This window comes from Aedes albopictus, chromosome 3 (assembly GCF_035046485.1).
Source record: "Aedes albopictus strain Foshan chromosome 3, AalbF5, whole genome shotgun sequence".
In the NCBI taxonomy this organism is placed as follows: domain Eukaryota; kingdom Metazoa; phylum Arthropoda; class Insecta; order Diptera; family Culicidae; genus Aedes; species Aedes albopictus.
In genome coordinates, this window is record NC_085138.1 from 364,560,787 (window position 1) to 364,580,045 (window position 19,259).

Below are 19,259 nucleotides of genomic sequence, written 5' to 3' on the forward strand. Positions count from 1 at the left end.
AGCAATGATATCCATGTCATCTGCAAAACAGACAAATTGGCCGGATTTCTGGAAAATCGTGCCTCGGCTGTTGAGCCTGGCTCAACAAACTAGACAGATCATCAGAAAACCTAACACAGTTTCTTACACCGTCCATCGTCGCTTTGATTATTCTTGCGCTTCCCGGAGAAGCCGCTTTTGTCCATGATTTCCCATAGTTCTCTGCGGACGATACTGTCGTACGCCACCTTGAAGTCGATGAACAGGTGGTCCATTGGGGTCTGGTATTCGCAGCGTCAGGCCCGGATTAAGGATTGTGGGGGCCTGGGGCCCGAGCGGATGTGGAGGCCCCTCGGAGAGATGACCAAAAATGATTTTCCTTATTTTCGAACAGTACTTGAGCAATATGCAAAATAAAGCTGATGTTAGCAACCAAAAAAGGTTTTTGTGGGGGCCCCTAAAATGTGGGGGCCCGGGCCCCCCCGACCCCCCCCCCCCTTAGATCCGGCCCTGCGCAGCGTTTTTGGAGGATTTGCCGCACGGTGAAGATTTAGCCCGTTGTCGAGCCACCGTCAACGAAGCCGGTTCGATAACTTCCCACAAACTCGCTAACTTTGGTTGAAAGGCAAAGGAAGATGATATAAGATATACCTTTGTAAGCCATCTTGATGAGTTCAGCTCCGATAACATCCTTACCAGCTAACTTATTGTTCTTCAGCTGCTGAATAGCTTTCTTAACTTCCCTCAACGTTGGTGATGGCTCGTTGTTGCTCACTGCTGTAGTCATTTCTCACGCAGCCTCAATCCCCCAAGTTTGCGCTCTCCGCACTACGCAGATGTTTGTCGTAGTGTTGCATCCACCTTTCGATCACCCCACGTCCCTTGGTCAAGAAGCTCTCGTTCTTATCCCAGCACATTTTGGCTTGCGGTACGAAGCCGTTGCGGGATGCGTTGAGCTTCTCGTAGTACTTCCGTGTTTCATGGGAACGGCACAGCAGAACGTGGTCGATTTGAGGTGCTGCCTGCTGTGGTGATCTCCAGGTGTTTTGGAGGCGTCGAAATCAATGAGTAATAGGCCATTTCCGTTCGTCAGCTGGTGGGCGCTAAGCTTTCAAATCGTCGGTCTGAATTCCTCCTCCTGGTCTACCTGAGCGTTTAGGTCACCTCTGATGATATTGACATCGTGGCTTCGGCAGCGATCGTACTCAAGTTCGAACTGAGCATGAGCATGAGCATAGATGACCGTACTATTCGTAGTTGCTACTCCGTGATTGACCAGAACAATCGAAGTTGCACAAGGAACCAACAGACGGAGCTTGGGAGTAGCTTACCGTCCTCAATGTGCATCTTCGAGAATTCCAAACTTTATTAGGTCAATAACGGCGCCGGCCACGTCCTTACGGTCATCGAGGAAGGAAAGGAATGTTATTATGACGTGCGTTGCTTACTAAAGACCGAGATCACCTCTGCGTCTCCACGTCTGTCATGGGAAGGACTTTTTGTTAGTGGGGAGGGGAAAGGGCGCATGATATGAGTTCACTTTGGTAAGTGGAGTGATTCATGCAACCCTATTAATATCAAACCACTTATTTTCATTTGGACTAAAACAAAACACATGCCGACATCGAAGATGACGAACCATTCAGATAGTTTTCGAAGTGCGAAAATTAACGAAAGAGAAAATAAAGTGATTTGAACCAACGTGGCTTTGGAACTTGGGCCGACACTTGACGTGACGAACATTTCAATGTCAGTTGACTAAAATCGCAAAAAATGTTGTTTGTTGCATTTATCGTATCATAAATCGCCCCGTACGAAGATGAGCAGTCAAATAGACGACGACGACGACGACGACGTGCACGCGGACGATCCGAATGAAAACGCGGCCTGTACACTTTGCCACCAAAAACTCACTCCGATCGTACTCAAGTTCGAACTGCGTGTAAAATGCGTTTTTGTCATTATGTCAGTGCTTCGAGTGCTTTATTATGCTGATATTCAAGGATCGGCCGTGATCCTCAACCTGCTTATTCTTTCGTCGATCGGCCACCAACCGATCACGCGCCTCTGCATATCACCCATCACGATAAAAGTTGTGCCCAGCTCACGTGTGTTGTCGTAACTCTGGTAGATGGTATGATTACCTCTAAACGTTCGCACCATGGATGCTGTCCAACACACGCTGCGATGCCGAATCCGCGGTCCTTCATCGGCAAGTATGCAGGTGCTCCCTATGAAGTTGAGAGATTGGCAGTTCCACGTGCCGAGTTTCCAATAGCAGTTCCCTTATGTTCGCTTGAGTCGTTGGTCTCGCTTCGTATTATGTATTCTGTTGCTGAGTTTCCGTTACAATGGTTTTTTACGGCTGGCTCGTAGGGCCTGACACCAACATCCTACTTTCCGGAGGACCAAAGCGCACACTTGAGCTTTGAGTCCTTCCCTGGCACTCGGACGTTGATCAGCCTCCCCTAACATGGGGATCAGGTGCTGTTGCAGAAACAATCCCCCGCTTCCCTGTCAGCCTACTTACGACTAAAGTTCCCACCAGGGTTGATAACCCGACCTTCTCTAAGATTGCTCGCAGCCCGGAGCCACGCGGAAGTATGTATAAAAGTTGCTGGGCAGAGGCCAGAGATCTCAAAGGGGTTTGTATTGCGCGAATCACCCAGCCTTTACCGTTAGACATAGTATAAGACCAATTTAGTTAGAGCAGGTCTTGCTCCTGTACATTTGAGATGGAAACAAGGGGTTTTCCAGGAAGTTCCCCGAAAGCTCAAAGAACGGGGGATCCTAGGATCTTCAGGGGCGTTTCAGAAGATTTCATTTTCTAGCATTTAAGGGTGTTTCGCTAGGTTTCATTGGCGTTTTTGCGATGCTTTAATTATCTCAATTTCATTAGTATTAAGGGAATTTCAGAGGCATTCCAGTTTCAAGGGGTTTAAGGTTTTATCAAATTGATTATGATGATTTCAAGGACGTTTCAATGGGATTACAGAGGCTTTCGAGGCGTTTGAAAGCATCATATAAGGTAGATTTCAGGACAATTTTAGGGTTTCTGGGTCATTTCAAATTGCTTACGGAAATTTCAAGGGCATTTCAATGAGATAATGGAGGTTTCAAGGCATTCCCGAGACGTTCCAAAAGCTTTCGAGAAGAGGGCTCTAAAAATCAAATTTTCTAAAACGCCTTTGAAATCCCCCTAAAACCCCCATGGACCCCATGTAACTCATCTGAGACTTTCTGAAAACACCGAAAACGCCTATGTAACGTGTCTAAAACCCGTCAAAAATCTTCTGAAGCTTCCTGAAATGCCTTTGAAATTCCCCTAAAACGTCCATGGACCCATGTGACGCACCTGAGACTTTCCGAAACTATCGAAAACCACACCGAAATCCGCCAGAAAGCCTCTGAAACCTTCTCAAATGCTCCCAAAATCCCTTAAAATTCTGTCGGTCCCAAGTAACGGTCCTGAGACACTCCAAAACCCCAGAAAACGCCTGCGTTATGCCTCTGAAACCCAGAGCACAAATCTGAATAACCGGATGTCAGTTTGCGCTGAGAAGTTGATCGACCATCGGGCAACCAATCGATCTTTTTAGCGCAAACCGACTGTTCAGATTTGTGTTCTTGGAAATTTGGGAATTGGATTCGTCATATCTTCACTTGAAATGCCCCTAAAACCTGCTTCGAAAATCAATATCATCGACCTAACCTCCAGGTATCCCTCCGAAACCCCTTTGGATCCCCCGAAGTGCCTCTTTTTTTCCTTCTAAACCTTAGGGGTAAAAATCTGCTCAACAAACACCCTAACAGGAAGGTTAGGGTAGTGTGGGGTTAAGGCCGTCTTCTACAACACTAGTAAAAGCCAGGACTACTCTCTCCTCGACCCACTAAAACACATTCCTATGGTCGCCAAACCCTTCGTCTCTCCGGAACCACCAAGAAGGCATTGCTTCAGAGAGGGGCTAGTGCACATCGCACCCTGAAGGTTAGCTGGGTAGCCTGTAGCAACGAACATCGATGACTCGCTTTGGAGAGTCCACCACCGTAGCATACTGGCGCTTAGCCAGTTTCCCGAGTGGTCCTCACCACTCCCTTTGTCCTCGGAAAGCGGGCAGGGTCAACCCAGCCCGCAGCCCAACTGCTCGGCAGATATCGAGAACTGATGCCCACGTGTAACCCGATCTGACCTGTTGAAGGCAAGGGTATCACTACCTTCCAGGCCCTATCAGCTGCAACAGAAGGTTGCTGACTGTAGGGTCTCCACCTGCCCCGATCTGTGCCGGGGACCCCTTTCCAACCGCGGGCTCGGATCCAACCCAGTAGATCGACGCCACGACAGCACCACTACCGAGACTTCCTCTCCGCGGCCTCTTAATCGCTGTAAGGGTCGGTCTTGAACGCAGGGCACCGGTATGACCTACTAAGCCAACTCCGAACTCCTGGACCACCTTTTGTACTGCATCTGAATTAGCCATTCTCCGAGTCCACGCGCCACCTCCTCTGTAGCTCCCACACGATATGGGTGATAGCCGTTGAAACGGCGTTCCAGCTAAACTCATCCCTACACATCCTCTGGACCAAATTATCCGGAGTTGTGTCCTCCCCGCATGTGGCAAGTATGCGGTCACGCATTGTGCGAAAACGCGGGCACACGAACAAAACGTGTTCCACTGTTTCCTCTGGACCATTGCACCCTGGGCATTCGGGAGAATCCGCATGCCCGAAACGGTGTAGATACTGTCGAAAGCAACCATGACCTGAAAGGACCTGTGTCAGGTGGAATGTGACTTCCCCATGGCGCCTATTAATCCAACTATCTACCCTCGGTATCAACCTATGAGTCCACCTTCCTTTGGTGGAACTGTCCCACGCGCGCTGCCATTTGACCATAGAGGCCATCCTGGCAGTCCTGCGTATGCCTCTTGTGCCACGCATTTCGAAGTACTCCATATCCTCACTGATAACGATGCCGATAGGCACCATACCAGTAATGACGCAGAGAGCGTCGTGTGACACGGTATGGTATGCGCTCGCAATCCACAGGCACATAAGCCTGTAAGTACTTTCCAGCTTCCGTCGGTAGCATTTAGTACTTAGAGCGGTGCCCCACGCCGGGCCGCCATACCTAAGTATGGACGTACAGTGTCGGACAAAACAATAAGACCACCAGCCATTTTTCATACAAAATGGCCAAGTTTGACGATCTGATGCTCGGTTTCTAGTGAACCAATTTGGCTGAAATTTTGACAACCGCCATGGAATTACGTGAATTTTGATTGGTATTTAATTAATTGAGTTCTGATCACTACATCAACAGTTACAGACATACGAAACGACAAAATAATAGGACCGCTTTCAGAATACCATTACCAAATAATATTTGAGAGTATCTGATACTTGAGGATTGATAAACAAGTACTGAAATTAAGGATGCCATTTAAACTTGGGGATATTTTTATTGAATTGGCAACGAATAACCATCATAAAAATCTGGTGCTAGAATTTTGTCGCACCCTATATCTGTAACTTTGGAAGTAGTGAACAGAACTCAATAAATTTAATACAAATCAAAATTCCCGTAATTTCAAGTTGGCTGTCAAAATTTCAGGCAAATCGGTTTACTAGAAACCGAGTACCATATCGTCAAACTTGGCCATTTTGTATGAAATAGGACCGCTGGTCTTATTGTTTTGTCCGACACTGTAGCAACACTAGCCAGAAGCTTGCGCTTACTGGCGCACACCGCAGAGCTATTGGACATCATCCGGGACAGTACCGCAATAGCTGTGGAGGCTCTTTTACAGGCATAATCGACGTGGCTACCGATCGTCGATCATCACGCCCAAGTGTTTGACGGAGCGCTTTGACAGGATAGTGTACTCCCCTACACTGATCTCCGTCTGCTGCTCCGACTTCAGGTTGTTAACAACCGTCACCTCTGTCTTGTGGTGAGCCAGCTCCAGTTTCCTGGACCGCATCCACGCCTCCACAACCTTGATCGAGTGGTTGGTAGTCAACTTTACCTCCTCGATCGTTTCACCGTAGACTTCGAGCGTAATGTCGTCGGCAAATCCGACAATCACCACTCCCACTGGGTACTCTAACCTCAACACCTCGTCGTACATGACATTCCATAACACCGGACCCGGGATGGAACCTTGCGGGACTCCTGAGGTTATGTGAAAGCACTTCCGACCCACCTCCGTGTCGTAGACTAGTACACGATTCTGAAAGTAACTTCCGAGAATCTTGTACAGGTACTCCGATATCCCCAGACGCAAGAGCGCATCGGCAATAGCAGACCAGCTCGCGCTATTAAACGCATTCCTTACATCCAGAGTCACTACCATGCAAAAGCGAATTCCCCTCCTCTTAGGCTCGAGTGCTTTCTTGGTGGTTTTTGTAACCGACAAGATAGCGTCTACGGTGGACCTCCCCTTCCGGAAGCCATACTGGTTGCTCGAAAGACCATTTTCGCCTTCGGTGAACCTCAGCATTCTATCGAGGACGATTTTTTCGAGCACCTTCCCCGCCGTGTCAATCAAGCATATTGGTCTATATGCCGACGGGTCTCCGGGTGGTTTCCCGCCTTTGGCAATAGTACCAGGCTCTGCCTCTTCCAAGCTTCTGGGAAAACTCCCTCGTCCAGGCATTTCTGCATAGCAGACCTGAACATCTCGGGAGCCTCTGCAATAGCTATTTTTAAGGCCAGGTTCGGAACTTCGTCCGGACCTGGGGCCTTACCTACGCTAAGGGACTTAGCTATCCCCGCAAGTTCCACATCGGTGACCCTCTCCTCATCGCCAGCCCCAGTCCCCGGCTGTCCTACGAAAGGAGGCCAAGGACTAGGATCATGACGCGGAAAAAGTCCTCCAATGATCCCCTCCAACATCTCTGGAGATTGCTCTGTAGGAGCCATCACACCACTATGGGGCGGCTCCATACAAAGTGGTGGCCAAAAATATTTTTTTGGTTTTTCCGCATTTTTTGGAAGTATTCTAGTAAGATTAGCATAACATTAGTCAAATTTATGTATTTTCATCAAATCTGGAAGCTGTAATTAGTATTTAACCCAGTTAGGAACTACTTATTCCTGCACAATTAACTTAAACGTTTCTTTTTTATTTTTGAGGCAATTCAAATGCAAATCAAAACTAGAATAAGATTGCCATGCATAAGATAAAACAGGAGAGGTGGAGGTGGAAGCACCCCCCCCCCCCCCCCCCGCCTTCGATTCAAATCTGACCCCCCCTCCTATTTTTCAAATGTTATATAAGAGTATTGTGTTATCGATCATGTATTTTGGTAAAGAATTGTTTATCTGCCAAGAACCCCCCCCCCCCCCCCTCCAACTTATCTGCCACCACCTCCCCCCCCTACTGTAATATTTGTTCAAACTCGTCGAAAGGATACTTTTTATTTTACTACTTTACTTCTATTATTTTACTGAACACATATCAGCTTCAATAACTAAGTTGATGATTTGTCTCCATGTTTTATACTGCAGGAATGAATATACTGCTAAATAGAACATCATTTTCATTGATAAATTTCCATAACAAATGGAAAGCCTTTTGCTATGCATTGTAAAAATATTGTGCTACGTACTTCAACTTTTGAGGTACAGTAGACGTTCGATAACTGCAACATGTTTGCGTTTCACTTAACGAATGAAATTCGATAACTGCAAAAACTGGCAGATGTCATAGAACTGTCAGTTGCTGCAGAATGCAGTCAATATGCATTTGAAAAATATCACATTGCAGCAAAAGTGCATGAGAAAAACATCGAATCGCTGTTGACATTTCATTATGACGGATAGCGGTGCGAAAACTGCAAAATTGTTGCACTTAGCGGACTTGCAGTTAAAAAGCATTGCAGCTAAAGCTTTTGCACTGAGCGAACGTCTACTGTAGTCGTTCTTCTTTAGTAAGATCAAAATTATATTTTGCCTTGATATAGTCAAATACTTTTGTTGCATTAACTATTTGAGATTTTATTTTAGATTTAAAGTAACACCACAGATAAACAGACGTCTTACTCTACGCAGTTCCCATCGTTTCCCTTTTTACCGCAATTAGCATTGGACGATTATGTTTTCGTGATGATGATTTTTATCGCATTTTGTCCCAAGTGATATGTCTGTTTGTCTGTGGTAACACGATGCTCCTATGTTCCATATTACCACATACAATTATTTTCAGATTTGTTTGTGTTGAATTAACTACTGTGCTATATTCACCTGAGATTGAGATTGAAAACGAACTTATCAATTGAAAATATTATCCTCGTCTTTTAAGTACAAGTAGGTAGTATTTAGTAAAATTAATATATAAGATGTGGTGTTTCTTTCCCTGTTGCTAAATGTGTATTGAAAATATAAACAAAATTTTCGTAAACAAAAGAAGTATTTCAGTCCAGATGGGTTGATACAGTTTATATATGGAACGATAATTTTCGGTCAGTTTTTACCCATTTTTAACATAAAAGTAATTAAGTGTGTAACATTTTTAAGACTCAATTTTACAATGAATAGTACCACCTTTGAAGCACTGTTTAATTGGTATGATTTTTTTTGTATGTACTCGCATAATCAATAATCATAGTTAACAAAAAAATAATAAAAAAAATCAATTTTTCGGGCATGGGCCACAATGACGCTCATCCGCAGCTATCCGCAGCTGGATTCGCGTTCCGCAGATACTATAGACCCCATACTAAACTGTGGAGGCGGTCTCTTGAGACTGCTCGACCCTGCTTGTTAGATATAGACCAACTTAGGCAAAAAATGTTGTTTTTATCAATAATTACTCATTTTTTACTAATTTCAATTAACCGTGTAACCCCAAAAACACACCCATTTTAAAGTTCAGACAATAACATTTCCATCGGTGGATTCAAATCCAAAATTAAACCGTTTTTTCACTGAGAAAACTGCATTTGTTTAAAATGCATTTTTTCTACAAGTTTCACTATTTTTCTAAGTCTGATATCTGTGGCGCAATGAGTTTCCATCACAGAAGGCTGACATTTTGGGAATCTAGGTTTGAACTATCTGGCTCTCAAATGGTATATAAGACACGTCATTCAAAGCAAGTCAATTTTTCGATTTTTGGCCACCACTTTCCCCATAGTGCACACCTCGGAAGAACTCTGAAATCACCTAAAAGCCTCTGCAACTCAATGAGACCCCTAGAGCATCTCTGGAATGCCCCTAATATCTCCGGGACACCCTGTAATTCTTCTGAAAGTATTGGTAACCGTTATGAAAGTCCTCAACCCTTCTGAAACTCCCTAAGATCCTCCGGAACACCCATATCAATTACTTGGGAAACTACTGCAATAACTTGGATTTCAGACTCTAGTTTAATTTAAAAACGCTTCACTAATACTTCACTTTTGCAAAAGAAAATAAAAAATGAATAACTCTTTTAAAGAAAAACTAGAAAAAACGGGCAAATTCCTTTTAATTCTACTACTGTGCTTATCTTCGGACAGATAGGCCTATTTCGTCTGTGACTTACAGACTTCTTCAGTGTCGAGCACTTGACGTCCTTTCTAGTTTTTCTTTTAAAGAGTTATTCATTTTTTATTTTCTTTTGCAAAAGTGAAGTATTAGTGAAGCGTTTTTAAATTAAACTAGAGTCTGAAGTAACAAGTTCTACTAAAAGCTCTAAAGTAATAGTAAACTTGGATTTGTTTTACCATCATTGGGGCTGCCAAGAATAAACAATAAACGCCTCTGAGCCCCTTGAGAACCCTTGGTACGCCCCTGAACACCTCAACACGCTTTTGAAACCTCTTGGAATACCTCTGAAACTGTTTGAAAAATTCTGGAACACTTGACACAACACAATGACTACTAGTTCGAAGAAGTAACTTGCTAAGCCTTCGGCGACCGCCGGAGCGTCGGATAATGTCGTACCATCGATATCAGTGGAGATCGACGAGGTTTTTCTCTGTACACTGAATGAGTCAATCCTTCCCCAAATTTCAACCGGGTTGAGGTATTCGAGGAACTCTTCCCATGATTTGGATATTATCCACAGATATTGTAGTACTCAGCTAGGTGCATTGTATAAGGATACTTTCAGACTTCAAGCGATGTACGAACGAGAATGAATTAAGAAGAATAGTTGGAAGAATCGACAGAAAGTTGTAGAAAAGTTCTACAGGGTGTTGGAGGTCGTCTCTATATGACACATTTCCAACACTTGCAGAGTATGACTATTGTAGGTGATAACGACAATGGTGGGTTGGTGGATGTTAAATCGGCGTTGTTGTTGTTTTTTTTTTACTTATTCGTTTATTTGGAGGGCGCCTCATGGGCATAACTGAGCCGAAATCATTCATAGTTTTTTTAAATATTTTTTACATTTTACAACATATACTGCCTTAATGCTATGTTAGTTTGGGAAGCCGAAGTACTCGCGGCTGTTTCGAGGTTAGGAATAAAAATTTGGAAAGAAGAGATTTAGGAATCTTAAACTTAATTATTTGCTTACTTATACTAAAAACATTGATGGGACAAAATGTCCTTATCTGAAACGGAACAAAAAAGAAAGGGCTTTATCGGAAGACAACGACAAGAAGAGTACAAACGGGAGGGGGCAACAAACAGGGACGGCAGCAAAACCAAATGGCGAACAACGAAACCAGGGACGTACTACATCAAACATTCACATCAACACCTTTCAAAAACTGATATATGAGATTCATGTATTCCAAATCAAAGCCAGCCAACATTTCTCTAATGGGTTTCGGTTGTTTTCCTCGGACCCGGAGAATTTCATGCAACTCAGATCTGACCTCACGATGCTCATTGCATCCCTACACGACATGTTCGATATCTTGGTAAGCCTCGCCGTAGGCACAGAGATTGCTTTCTGAGAGCCTAATACGGAAGACAGGTGCGTTTAACATATAGTGGTTGGACATCAGCCGACACATCACACGAATGATATCGCGACCTAAATCCAACCATTTGAACCATGGCTTCTTCTACACCTGTGGCAAGATGGAGTGCAACCATCTACCCTTCTGTCCATCTCTCCATTTGTGTTGTCAGCTGATCAAGGTCTCCTGACGGGCGAATGCAAAAAAATCGTCAAAGGCGATTTGACGCTCGTAAATATCGCCTTTGCTAACGCCCACCTTAGTCAGTGAGTCCGCTTTTTCATTGCCCGGAATTGAGCAATGTGAAGGGACCCAAGCTATGGTGATGGTGTATGAGCGTTTGGACAAAGCACTCAAGACCTGGCGTATTCCATTCAAGGAAGTGCTTAATCAGTTTCATTGACCGAACAGCCTCCAGAGAGCTTGGACTGTCGGTAAAAATGACGTAGTGCTCAGGTGGAAGAGTTGTTGTTGTTGGCAATGATCTGAAATAATCAACGCTTTTCTGTGACTGAAAGCCGAAAAATACCAAGTTTTCGAAAAGGAGATTCTCTCCTCAAAGCTGACTGAGCAAACTGGTAATATTTGTTCTCAAATTCCAATCTAACCAATCAAGTGCAGTGTAACATGAAACATCAATTACAGAAGCTACTCAGAAGTTGCACTTTTCCCGTCGTCGTTGCTCAGAGGAAACGTCTCATTTGCTATCATACTCCCGGTTGTTCCCGTTCACACACACAAACCGTTTTCCACAGGTGCGGAGCAATACAAAACTCCATCGTGCGTCGAAACGGAAGAGACCTAGCTTATTTATTGCATTATTAATAATATTTATTCGCGTATTAATCAGTGATTTATTACCCGGCTTTGGGACTGATCGGGCGGTTGCGTGGTAGACGCTGACCACGAACCATCGCCAGATTGGAAGACGACGACGACGACAACAATCCGGCAGAGCAGTGGTTTTTGCTCTTCTCTGTGGTTCTTGGACGACGACAAGCGAATAACGACGTGGATTAGCGGACGATCCAGTTAGACTGCGCGCGCGCGAGTTCAACAACTCCCGTGAGACGAACGACAGAAAAAGTCTTAAATCCTTGCTTCTTCAAGCGCTGCTGGCTGCTGCTAATGCATCCATTAGCAGCTGCGCGTGAGCATTTTTAGGTTCGTAGTTGAACTTGAACAAGGCTTTTTTTTTGCTGTTGCGTGGCCCATTTCGGGTGAACTACCAAAATGCTAAGTGACTTGTTTAAGCATTTTACGGCTCACTTAACCGATGCCGATGATGACTGACGGACGGGATGGGAGCGCACATCTGCGAGTTAGCTGCCCGGGAGAGCTAAACGGTTGGACAAGTGAGAAAATCGTTGCTCTGAAGCGAGGCTCGTCCACCACCGAGCCAAACCGAGAACGAAAACGAGACAAAAGAATGTGTTAAAAGTGTCATATTATAATCACCGGTGCTCATTGGGTTGGATAATACCGGGAAAAAATGTCTTACAGCTTATGGCCGACCGCTGTGGTAGCTACGTGTTTGCCTCCATCTTCGTCTTCCTTCTCCTTTCGCGTTGGAATCAGATTCAGAGAGTCTCCAATTTCTTCGAAATCCGGACAGCAGGAAAAAGCGAAACTCGAAAATCTTATTTAACTAATTTGATGTGTATAATTCCTCTTGTTTACAATTTGTTGAGGCTGTCCGACCGATTCTGGAGTACGCGGGACTCGATTTGACTCCCTCTTTTGGTCTGAACTACGCAGCCAATGGAAACCGGGAATAGGATTAATGTTCATCGGAATCCACCGCTGCTGCTGGTGGTTTCGTTCGAGGAACAATCAACTGCATCAGCGTGAAACTGACGCGGGAGCAAGACCTCAAGTGAAGTGACAGTTTAGCGATGGCCACCTACCGGCGAGGGCTTAACGCTACTGTGATGGACATCCCGAGACTTCTGGTTATGGCAGGAATGTTCACATGTCATAACGTTGGGATGAAGACTTTTCGAGAGGTCTTAGAGCGGCAGGGTATCATAGTGGCAACCGTTGAATTGATTCAGTGATTGGTGATCTTGATTTTGGGATTGAGATGTAGGATCCATTTCGGTTTGTTTAGTGGATACGGCTGCCACATTATCCCATTTTGTTGGTTATCACTGGTTTGCGGCTTCAATTCATTGGTATAATGAGGATCTCAGCAAGATAAAATATAGGGGAGACTGAGGAGACTTGATCCCTGGGGAGACTTGTTCCCCCCATATTTGCTCGGAATCAAAAACATGTTTCTTCTAGAATATTTTTTCCAAAACTACTCTTGGACAAACGACTATGTTTTGGCTACAAGTGATTTCAATTGTACATTGCATTATTTTTTAACGGCTGATGGTTTGTTTTCAGTCCTTCAGAAATCTTTTAGGCGATTCCGAAAAATAACAATAACTTTGTGAAAATTGTACCAAACCGTGTCAAAATTTCACAGCACATAGTTTAAACAAAGTACTTTCAAACTTATTTATCCAAATGAGGTTGTTGTTAACATATTTTAATTAATTCAACTTAGTATACACAACAGTGACATGGGGAGACTTGATCCCTCGAGGAATACACACACATTATACATGTGAAAAATAAAATTTTATTCGGAAGCCTCTATTTACTTGGAATTCTAGTCTTTTCAACGATAAAATGTGTCAGATAATTATAACTTTAGTACAAACCAAGAAAAGGGGGATCAAGTCTCCCCATTTTGAAAATACGGCATATCCTTAAAAATTTAAGGAAATCTTACAATTTCAAGCACTCCATATTCATCGAAAATACAAGAAAACTAGAAAAGAAAATGAATAGGAAGACTCTGGGATTATTTTCCCTTTAAATAAACCATGTGCTCAAAGGGGGATCAAGTGTCACCCATTTTTTAAAAATACATCATAAGACATGCCTCCATAAAAACACAGTTTTGAAAACTTTAACAATAATTTAAAGGCCTTCTGTTGTGTATTAACTTGCAATAGATGTTTACCTGCCATTTTGTACGGAAATCGGATCTAGTTTTGTGTTTTTTCTTAAAGTTTCAGGTAAATTAAGAAAAAGGGATCAAGTCTCCCCAGTCTCCCCTACGTAGTTTTACTCTTGCTCTCCCAAAACCTGTGAACGCAGGATTTATTATAATACCTAGATGGGCTCCTACAGCCACCACAGCAAAGGAGTGGGTATTCAGCATTACCATACTGAGTTGACGAGTTCGACTCCCGATCGGTTCTGGAACTTTTGGTAAAGGAAATTTCCTTGCCTCCCTAGGACAAACAGTATCTTTGTGCCTGCCACACAATATGCACAGTGAAAAATTGTTGAGAACAGGGAGAGAGCAGGCACATCAAACTCGAACAAATTAAGCCTGCCTATCGTGCATCAAGCGGGCTGATCCAAACAATTCAATGCGTTTTCACGGGCCATCCCCATCGTCAGCACAAACAAATTTCTAGTGTCCCATGTATTTGGCTTGAAAGCCAAATACATTTGTGCCAACTTAGTTTTTACCAATAGAGCTGAATCTTCCACAGATTGTTCCTCTAATCCAAAGGCCCAATTATAGGGGGTGCTTAATGAAACTTGCATTATTTTTGCATTTGGGTAAGTCTAATGACCAATGACCATTCCGGACGCTGCCGGTGGTCAAACATGTGATATGAGGCTATTTTCTTACAAACCGATTATCAGAGTATCTGTAAAGCCGTGATTTGATACTTCGCTGGCAGTTTTACTGATTCTGGAATTCTTCCAGTAGTTTCAAATATGGTCAGAACCTAATTTCTTACTAATCGACCATCAAGTTATCCAAACAGCCGCGATTTGATGTGTCACAAGCATAGGTTTGGCTCATTTTCCTGCTTGGCCATTTCCAGTGGGACACCTGGAACCGGTTCCGGAACACAACCGGTAGTTTCAAACATGGTCCGAGCCTAATTTCATGCTAACTGATCATCAAGTTATCGAAAAAGCCGCGATTTGATGTGACACTATCATGAGTTTGGCTCACTTTTCTGCTTGGACACTTCCAATGGGACACCTGGAACCGGTTCCGAAATACAACCGGTAGTATTCAAATGTGGCTCAAAACCAATTTCTTACTAACTGATCATCAGGTTATCGAAAAAGCCGCAATTTGATGTGTCACAAACACGCATTTGATTCAATTACATGTTTGGCCACATCCAGGGGACACCTGGAATCGGTTCCGGAACACAACCCGTTGTTTCAAATATGGTCCGAACCTAGTTTCTTGCTAAATGATCATCAGGTTATCGCAAAAGTCGCGATTTGATGTGTCACTAGCACGCATTTAATTCAATTACATGATTGGCCCATCAGAGTATCGGTAAAGCCACGATTTGATAATTCGCTAGCAGTTTTATCGATTCCGGAATTCTTCCAGTAGTTTCAAATATGGTCAGAACCAGGGTGAGGGTGACGGGTTCGATTCCCGGTCGGTCCAGGATCTTTTCGTAAAGAAAATTTCCTTGACTTCCCTGGGCATAGAGTATCTTCGTGCCTGCCACAAGATATACACATGCAAAATGGTCATTTTCAGAGGAAGCTCTCAGTTAATAATTGTGGAAGTGCTCATAGAACACTAAGCTAAGAAGCAGACTGTGTCCCAGTGAGGACGTTACGCCAAGAAGAGAGAGAGAGAACCTAATTTCATGCCAACCGACCATCAAGTTATCGAAAAAACCACGATTTTATGTGTCACAAGCATACGTTTGGCTCATTTTCCTGCTTGGCCACATCCGGTGGGACACCTGGCACCAGTTCCGGAATACAACCGGTAGTATTCAAATATGGCCCGAACCTAATTTGTTACTAACTGTAAATTATCAGGTTATCGAAAAGCCACAATTTGATGAGTCACAAACACGCATTTGACTCATTTACATGCTTGGCCTCTTCCGGCGGGACACCCGGAACCAGCTCCGCAACACAACTCGTTGTTTCAAATATGGTCCGAACCTAATCAATAGCCTTTCGGTAAACCTTGGTGTACGAGAAAGGCAAAATATACTGGTTCGTTCATTGCTTGAAGTCAGTAAGTAGGTATCCTTATACAATGTACCTAGCAGAGTACTACAATATCTGTGGGAAAAAATCACCATTAAAATACCGTCAAAAATAATATTCCTTGTAAATTCATGCAGTTTTTAAAGCATCCAGCATCACTTTCCACATTGTCTAACAACAACCCATTCGCGTTCTCACTTACAGGCGTCTGTACCAACGCAACCGCCCCCTCGGTCTCCTCCATCAACCGGATCCTCCGGAACCGGGCGGCGGAACGAGCGGCGGCCGAGTTCGCCCGTGCCGCCGGCTACGGTCTCTATCCTCCACCTCCGTACGGAGGTTTCCCATGGCCAACCCCGGCGCACCTTTGGCCTCCGGGCCAATCCCTTCCGGGGATGACCCCACCCGGAAGCAGTTCGAACTCCACCCCCGCCACCATCGGATCCCCCGGAAGCGGGTCGCACGACACCCTCGGCAGTCCCGATGGCAATCGACTGATCGGTGAGTATGGTAAATGATTGCGTTGCGAGTGATTTGGAGTTGTCGGAACTGAATGTGGTTATCGATTGTTGCAGACATCGAGGGCGAGGACTCCAACAGCCTGGACGGCGATCAACCAAAGTTTAGACGCAATAGGACTACCTTTTCGCCGGAGCAACTCGAAGAGCTGGAAAAGGAATTCGACAAGTCGCACTACCCCTGCGTGAGCACCCGAGAACGCCTGGCGTCCCGAACTTCGCTCAGCGAAGCCCGCGTACAGGTTAGTAGTCCCGCCCCTAGTCATAAGTGTTTGACTAATATACCCTAACTTGAACTACTAGGTTTGGTTTTCCAACAGACGGGCGAAATGGCGACGTCATCAAAGAATGAATCTTTTAAAAAGGTCCAGTTCGCCGAGTTCCCGAGCGGCAGCGGCAGCGGCAAGTTCCGCTTTCACCCCTGGTTCCCCGCCGCCGCGTCCGGGATCGGGATCGGCGTCGGCCACCGGAGTCCACCCGTCGGCCCTGGGAGCGGCAGCCCATCACCAAAACCAGTCAACCTCACCGGTGGCGTCGCACCTAGCGGCGGCGGCGGCGTCCCATCAGGCCCATGCCCAAGCAGCGGCAGCAGCAGTAGCGGCAGCACAGGCGGCATCATTAGTCACAGCATCAACTCCATTATTAATGGGCGGTGAGCATAGTGCATTCCGCTCGTTGGTCCCGACCTCGGCGGCGGCCCTCTTCGCCGGTCTGTCCCGTTCGTACGCCGCCACCGCAGCCAGCTGTTCGTCCAACCCGTCGGTCAGCCCGGTGCCGAGCGATTCCGACGAGGAGATCAACGTCCACGATGACGAGTCGGACATCGAAGTCTCGAGCCGGAATGGCGCCGCCGGCGAAGGATCCACCACCCCGCTGCAGCTGACCAAACACGAACGGCACTAGACTGGACCATCGGAGCGGAAATTCGAGGGCGACACAACTCCTCCTACTGGCTCGGAGGGCGAGAGAGTGAGGTACGGTACTACTCAAACTATTTAATGGTCTATCTCTTTAAGTAGAATCCCAAATTGTTAGCAAACAAAATCAAATTTTGTAAATAACCCCGCGCTCCGAACCCGTCCTAGCATAGCATAAACCTAATGGTGCAATTTCCGACAGCTTTTGCTCAATGGCCCCCATTTTTCAACGTTGCACGACGGCGACGACGCAATCACCCTTTAGTTGATTTGGGAAAGAAACGTTTCAATATGGCTGACAGTTGATGGCAAACCCACATACCTATGTACGTGTAGGGAAACCTTAGAAATTGAAAATCGCCATTCGACGACGACGCGACGACTGGCTCAGACGCAAGCACGATTACCCCTCTTTTACTATACGCTCGATGATGGACGCATGTCGCATATACCTACGAGAATGGTATGAATGTACGACACAGCATAGTGCAAGGGTAGCCATGAATCAACAACGGTTTGCGCTCTCTAATATGGCACTGAGCTGGTCGACTGCCGTTACCCTTAGTTCATAGTTACGATGGCAGTGACGGTCAGTTGCAATTGAAGTGGGCTGTCATTGGTTTGCATGAGGGTGTAGAATGGCGGTAGAGAAGCAGAGTGAAAATGGAAGTTCCAAAATGAATGGCAGGGAAGGGTTCTTGGAAAGCAGGGACACTTGCTAGATTCCAAGAAAAGTTTTAAGAATGCCCCCCTGTTAAGAACTTTGAGAATACAATAACGCTCCGAGTTCTTCACCCCCTTTCTTAAAAAATGTATACAAACATTGAACGCGTTTCATTATGTTTAACCCTTTAAAATGCCTTCATGACAAAAATACCGTTAGTAAAAAATAATTCCTGATGCATGCATGAGTTTCAAATCTTCATGAAAAACAAGGCATAAATACGAAAACCAATTCAGTTCCAGAGCAGGTTTTGCACCTGGGTGGTTGAGATGAGGCAAAGGGTGTTTCCAGGAATTTTAGCGAAACTTGAAAGGAAGGTGATTTCTGGGAGTTCTGGATGCATTTCAGAAGCAATCCAGGAGTTTTATTTTATTTTAAAGGGGGTTTAAAGCTATTTCAGGGATGTTTAAGGGGGTGTTTTAGAAAGATTCAGAGAGAATCAGTGTCGTATATGAAAACCCCCTAAAAACACCACGAAACTCCCATACAACTCCAAAATATCATGTGACCCACTGAATGTCCCTCAAACGATCGTAAAACTCTCTGACATCCTCTCCGAATACCATGAAAACCTTTGTAATATCTTAAAGCCCCTTGAGACGTCTCTTAAAGCCACCGTAATAACTCTCTGTGTTTCATTGTGACCCTATGAACCCCCCGAAACATATCTGAAATTCTTTTTGATACCCCTAAAACCAACCAAGAATCCCTAAAACACCTCTAAGAACCCATGATATCCCCCGAAACGCCCCTGCAGTACCTTTAGATTTCTTGAAATGCTACTGAAGTCGCTGAAATTCCCTGAAACGCTCCTGAAATACCTTTGAAATATCCTGAGACCTCCTGAAACAAATCTGAATCGTTTGGCAAACGCACGCGTTGAATTGTCCTCAAAAGGCACTGAAATACTTTAGAAACTCCTGGAACTCCTCTGAAACGTCCCTGGATACCCCTTGTAAAGTCCTGGGCCTGTAAAACACCTTTTAAATGTACCAGAAAAAATGTACCTATAAAACCCCCTGAGAACCCTTGAAATGCCCTTGAGACCTCGACTTTCCTCTCCTCTTCTCTCCTCTTCTTGGCGTAACGTCCTCGCTGGGACGAAGCCTGCTTCTCAGCTTAGTGTTCTATGAGCACTTCCACAGTTATTAACTGAGAGCTTCCTCTGCC

General features: G+C 44.9%; 1 protein-coding gene across 3 annotated transcripts in view; it reads left to right on the top strand.

Moving 5' to 3' along the window:
• LOC109397006 (paired box protein Pax-6-like) overlaps positions 1 to 19,121 on the top strand; it is a 205,442-nt gene extending 186,321 nt beyond the window's left edge. Inside the window, exons 4-6 of one of the 3 annotated variants that reach the window (XM_062855493.1) lie at positions 16,135 to 16,440; positions 16,506 to 16,690; positions 16,769 to 17,251. In XM_062855493.1, coding sequence (XP_062711477.1) covers positions 16,135 to 16,440; positions 16,506 to 16,690; positions 16,769 to 17,104 — 827 coding nt within the window. In that variant the 3' untranslated portion in view covers positions 17,105 to 17,251. Of the gene's footprint in view, positions 1 to 16,134; positions 16,441 to 16,505; positions 16,691 to 16,751 lie in introns of all 3 variants that reach the window. The other 2 variants (XM_062855492.1, XM_029865914.2) reach the window with 2 other exon arrangements.
• The last annotated feature ends 138 nt before the right edge of the window (positions 19,122 to 19,259 follow it).